This window comes from Physeter macrocephalus, chromosome 11, assembly GCF_002837175.3.
Source record: "Physeter macrocephalus isolate SW-GA chromosome 11, ASM283717v5, whole genome shotgun sequence".
Taxonomy (NCBI): domain Eukaryota; kingdom Metazoa; phylum Chordata; class Mammalia; order Artiodactyla; family Physeteridae; genus Physeter; species Physeter macrocephalus.
In genome coordinates this window covers 156,207,533-156,213,532 of record NC_041224.1, presented here as the reverse complement: position 1 = coordinate 156,213,532, position 6,000 = coordinate 156,207,533, and the positions used below count along the sequence as shown (strand labels likewise).

The window sequence follows — 6,000 nt, the reverse complement described above, 5'->3', positions numbered from 1 at the left end:
CCGGAGCCTGTGCTCCGCAACGGGAGAGGCCACAACAGAGGAAGGCCCGCATACCACAAAAAAAAAAAAAAAAAAAGAATGAGGATCCATTTCCCTAACTTCACACACCCTGTATAAAGTAGGTCAGCGATCAAGGGCAAGGCCGACGCCCCTCCCTAGCGCCCAATTTCCTGACGCCTCCAAGGCTGACGAGGCCTGCATTGGTAGGCCCTTCACCAAGATGGGCACCTCAGCCCCACGGGAACCCTCGGTCCAGTCAGCCCCTAAACTCCGCCCCCCCTTGCCCCCTTGCTTTTCTTCCGGGTTCTCGAGGCCCCGCCCCTAAGGGAGCGGAAGTGGGCGCAGCCGCGGGCCGGAAGCGCTGGGCCGGGGCGGGCCCTCTCGCGCAGCCTGTTCCTCCCATTCCACCACCGCCCCACCCCACCGGCTCAGACCGGAAATGAGGTCAGAGAGGGAAGCCCCGGCGGGGAGACTCGGCCCCGAAAGCGGCGGCCGTCGGAGGTGGTTGCGGAAGCCGGTGAGAGGGTCGGGGAGTGAGGGGGTCGGGGCCCAGGGGGCCCGCGCCAGCGGGGATCGGCGCTCCGGGCCGCGGCGGAGCGGCCAGGGGCACCATGGGGCCCGGGAGGCTGGCGGGAGGGGAGAGGGTGGCGGGGCCTTGTTTTTCAGGGCCCATCTTCCTGACCCGGGGGATGAGGGTTGGGCCATCTCCCGGGGGATGAGGGTTGGGCCATCTCCCGGGCGACAGTCACCTTCTCTCTTCTCTAGTGTCTGGCTCTTTTGAGCTGGCGACAGCGTAAGGGCTTGGTGTCCCGAGCCGTGGTCGCCCTAGTCCTCGGGGGCGGGCCCGGGCGTTGGGGGAGTCCTTCGAAACACGCTTTTTCTCACGGATGTGGCCATGTTGCGACCCTTGAGCACGGAGGGAGTTTAGTCGCCAGGACTTGCATTTTGGCAGTTTCTGCCCTGGAAGGGCTGACCCCCTACCCCTGGTCACCCAAATTGAGAAGTTGCCTCCTGCCTCCCCCAGCCCCTCCCCAAACCCGTTCCCCGCCCCCACCCCCCCTAGCCCCGCCGACCGTGCGCTTGCCCGCCACTCTTTTTACTTCTGCTAGTTTCTCGTTCCTTCTGTTGTGTGACTCGGACAGCCTTTGTCTCCCCGAGTGCTTGCCTGGCCCCGGGACCCTCTCGGACTGTGCATCCAGGGAGGGTGGGAGTTCCAGGGTTCTTCTGTCACCTCCTGTTCGAATTGCAGCCTTTGAGCCTGGCATTCGACTGCACAGTCGACTGCAAGTTGTTTGGTAACTCCGTTTCACGTTAAAGTTTGTTCAGTTCTGTTTGAGTTTTTAAAGCAGTAGTTTTTTTATTAGGGAAATAGATTTAGATAAGTGCGTCCCCACTTATCTATTTCGGTTTTAGAGACAGTTGTCTCCCAAACCCCAGCCATGGTGTTTTAAACTACTTATTGCTTAAATGAATGTGGCTTTTAACACTGAGTTTTGTTTGGTTGGTAGTTTGGGACTAGGTGTCCCCGTTGCTCCTCCTGCCTTTAAATTGGTTGCCATAAGGATAGCATGAAAATAGATTTTAGAAAATCCTTTGCAAAATGTAAACTGTGTGAATGGAACTATGGTCTGAGAGTGGCGCCACAGAGTTTTAAGCTCTAATTATGGTCTTGAAATACGTTGGACTTAACAAGGGCTAGGGAAAAGGTGCTAATTTAAAATGTATTTAATTAGATGTTGTACGAAGTATATTAAACGTTTCCCTTTAAAAAGGCATTTTGAAAATTACTTCTGCTCTCAGCCTCTGGAAGGTTTGCCTGTGAAGTGATCCCTGAAGTATGATGGTTTGACAAGAATGAGTTGAAAAACGGGAAACTTTGGAAAACTGTTAGCTAGAAATCTTAGAGACCCCTCTTATCCTTGTCATTTCAGCCTCAGTTATAACGTGTTTTTGTGTGACTGTCTGGCACTAAAGCACAAAACTTGGATAATCACTTAATTTATTTTCTGAAGGATGGCAAGAAGACTTAAAAGTGCTAATTATTCACAAATATATGACATACTCTTTAAGGCTCTTGGCCTGGTAGCTTCTGGGTGGTAGTTGGGACCAGAATGGGTGCAAACTTGGTCTTTTTTTTCCATGCAGAGTACAAACCTGGGTCACTACAGATTCTTGGAACACTAAAACTGCAAGCAGCCTTCCGTAAAGTGTGTCACTAAGTTGTCTTTCTCTTCCTGCCACAAACATTCTTATTAGTGACCCCAGACCATAGAACGGTCTTTTCATCCATGGTTTTGAAGTTGAGTGTTTTTCTGCTCCTGTTTGGACAGATGAGACGTTCTCTAATCTTTTTAGATCTGATCATCAGGTAATTTAGTTTAGCAAGTTTAATTGGGGGAAAAGAGGAATGACTGATTTATTCCCCTGAGTTTGCTTGTTTTACTAATAACCCATTTGTCATCTGGTGAGTATTTTGAGTTTTTGTGCTTTAAGAACATGCTGACTTCAGGCATTTAACAAGGGCCAGGTACCTATTTTTAACGGCTTAAGGGAGTATGGATGGTAGGAATAGAGTCTAAGGGTAGCCAGGTGAAAGGTGACTTTATTTTCTGTAGATAGGGTGGACTCTGCAGTGCCATGATCTGTTTTAAAAATTATTCGAAAACAACAGATCCTATTCAGTCTTTCTTCTTCTTTTTTCTCTTTTTTGAACCTCCTTTTGGCAGATGTGGCCTCATGGATGAGCTGGTACATGACTTAGCCTCAGCCTTGGAGCAGACATCTGAGCAGAATAAGCTTGGTGAGCTGTGGGAGGAGATGGCGCTGAGCCCTCGGCAGCAGAGGCGGCAGCTTCGCAAACGGAGAGGCCGGAAGCGCCGTTCAGACTTCACTCACCTGGCAGAGCATACCTGCTGCTACAGTGAGGCCTCTGAGTCAAGTCTGGATGAGGCCATCAAGGACTGTCGAGAAATGGCCCCAGTCACCAATTTTAGTGACTCTGATGACACTATGGTAGCCAAACGGCACCCAGCTCTTAACGCCATTGTTAAGAGTAAGCAACATTCTTGGCATGAATCTGACTCCTTTACTGAAAATGCACCGTGTCGACCGCTGAGGCGCCGGCGGAAGGTGAAGCGCGTAACATCAGAGGTGGCTGCCAGCCTTCAGCAGAAGCTCAAGGTGTCAGATTGGAGCTATGAGAGAGGCTGCAGGTTCAAGTCTGCTAAGAAGCAACGTCTGTCCCGCTGGAAGGAGAATACTCCCTGGACCTCATCAGGTCACGGGTTGTGCGAAGCAGCAGAAAATAGGACTTTCCTAAGCAAAACGGGAAGGAAAGAAAGGATGGAGTGTGAAGCAGATGAACAAAAACAGGGCTCTGATGAGAATATGTCAGAATGGTGAGATCTCCCTTACTAAGTCACAGATTTTCCTGGTTAACTTTACCTAAAGCACAAATCCATAGTCTTGATGAGTTCAGCTTTCTTTCCAACCAGCCTCTGTAATACTGACTTTGTAGCTCTGCTTTAACCTGTCAGGTTGTGTTTAGCTTCTTAAAGTACACTCATGATCCTGTTTCCCTACATCAAGAAGGCTGTATTTTATAGAAACACATTTGTTTCTAAAAATCATTTAAAACATGTACCTCTTATTTTAAAAAACATTTTGCTGCTCTTCGTGCCACGTAGTTCATACACAGATACTGTTCTTTAGAACCAGGGCCTCAGTAGAGGCTGGTGTGTATATGTATGTGTGAGAGAGAGAAAACGCGGGTGCCAGGCATATGGAGTTTGTAAATGTTCTTGGTAAGCTGCCTTTACCCATTAAGAATCATGGCTTTAGATATTTCTGGACTATAATTCTGTTCTCTGCTACTTCCAGTTTGACTGTGTTGAGTTTAACATTCAAGTTGTCTGAACACATGGTAGGCTCTGAAAATAACGGGGCTAAATCCCATCAGTCTTACACCAAATGTCATCGAGCCAGAAAAATCTGTCCTAATGGGCGCATGTTTAAAACGTCAGTATAGTTTTTGGTGACTTTTAATTTTTTACATCCCAAATAGATAGTCCTAGGGACACTGATACTCCCCAGCTTGATACTTTAATATTATTATTAATATTAATGTGTGATATCTGTTTCTCAGTGTGGATGCTGTTGGTGTTTTGGATGGCTCAATTCTTTGTGGTGAGGGATGTCCCATGCCTTGTACGATAGTTGCCATCCCTGTGTTGTTCCCATCACCCTTCACAGTATCAAAACAAATGCCTCCATGGGTGCTCCCTAAGTGGGTTGAGTAGTTCCAATTGAGAACCAGTGTATTCTATTATTGTTAATATTAGTTAGCATTTATTAAGCACTAACGGTGTGCCAGGCACTGTACTATTGTGCAGACATATATTCTTCTTTAATGTTCATAACTCCCCTGTCTGATAGGTACCACTATTTGTATTTTATAGAAGAGGAAATAGAGGTTATGAGTGTGGAGATAATTTGCCCAAGGTCACCTAGTAGCAAAACTGGGAATCAAACCTGATTCCAAAGCTCATAGTTAACCACCATGTTTTGCTATGCTTTGAGCTTGCCTTTGCCATGGCACGTTTTCTGTCTCATCTGAACTTTTACAACTGTAGAACAGATGACCTTTCTTAGGACTTGGCTTCTTCTGACGTTTGTCTGAAAAACAAAGGCATAAATCTTAGGAACTTGGAGGTGAGGTTTTGTCAGTAACAGGAAAAGCTGTTCAGGTCTGTATGCCTGTACCTTTCATGGGTGGTTTTAATCCAGTTTTTAAAATTTTTCTTAACTTTATATTTGCCAGGCTGTGCAACTAGGTAGGCTTATAATTTGGCTCTCCTGATTTTCCTCTAATGTATATTCTAAGGCCTATTTACCCAATTTGTATGTATAATTTTGGATTATAAAGCTTTTTTCCTTATCATGCTATTTTTAATCAAACAAGAAATGCCTAGTTAAGTTGTATCCTTCACAGTGTTGAAACCCTCAATTGAGGTGTTCAAGTTTGTTTCAGTGTCAGGCTTACATACCAAATAGTAATCATCATACTGTTAAGAATGTTTTGGGATGATATTTTTGGATGTATGTATTTCTTCCCCAGAATTGCTTGCTAAACTATGACTTAATTGTGTGTGTGAGTGACTGTTAACTCTGTCTTCTCTAAGATCACAGCCCAAGTGTGGTTCCAAATGCACAGCCTGTAACCTTGCAGTGAGGCACTTCAGTCTTTCTAGGTCCTTCTCACCCCAGATACATCTGTTGCACATTATAGTCAAGTTGTGATAATATACATCTAGAGCTTGGATAAATTGAGGTAGGCAGCAATTTGCTCTTTCAAAAATCTGCTTGGATGTGCCAGTTTGTTTGCATACAGATCAAAGTGTAGAACTTTATATCAGAAGTATTGAGGGTTGTCAGAATATATGATCCAACTTGTGAAATGATTAAGATGAAGTTGATCATTAAGCTTTACTTAGGCTAGTCAATAGATAGAGTTCTTTTAAAAAGCATATGTTAGGTGTTTTAGGTTTGAAAATCTGTGTCTCAATCAGAGAGCTTTATTTCTACTTTCCTTAAATGTATTCTGCTAACTAAACATAGAGTAATTTTAAGCTTAACCGATAATTCTTTTTGCTTTTCTGTTTCTGTTCTTCCTTCCATTCTATACCAATCAATCCCTCAGACGTTCTAAGGAACTGAAAGTGGTTATGATGTAATAGTTTTTTACAGCCTTCAAAAAGCTCAGTTATTATTTTAATATTGTTCTTTGCATGTGTGTTCCATTCTAAAATGGATCAACTCTTTTGTAAGATTACTTTCTACTGATCTTTATTCAAATTGTCTATATAGCAGCTATTAATTAGATGAGTTATAGCCTAATTTTGCTTTATTCTTCACTAATACATCATTCATTTGTTCCCCTTGAATGTAATTTAGCTTCTTTTCTTTCATAAGTGAATTGGTTTGGTGATGGCCTGAAGTCAC

The 6,000-nt window shown here is 44.8% G+C and overlaps 1 protein-coding gene across 18 annotated transcripts in view; it reads left to right on the top strand.

Moving 5' to 3' along the window:
* Window positions 1–75: 75 nt before the first annotated feature.
* GPATCH2L (G-patch domain containing 2 like) overlaps window positions 76–6,000 on the top strand; it is a 61,220-nt gene continuing 55,295 nt past the window's right edge. For 5 of the 18 annotated variants that reach the window (XM_007129184.4, XM_007129180.4, XM_007129183.4 and 2 more), the window contains exons 1-2: window positions 415–517; window positions 2,727–3,398. In XM_007129184.4, the coding sequence (XP_007129246.2) occupies window positions 2,737–3,398 (662 nt within the window). In that variant the 5' untranslated portion in view covers window positions 415–517; window positions 2,727–2,736. Of the gene's footprint in view, window positions 518–2,726; window positions 3,399–6,000 lie in introns of all 18 variants that reach the window. The other 13 variants (XR_002893274.3, XR_002893275.3, XM_024133336.3 and 10 more) reach the window with 7 other exon arrangements.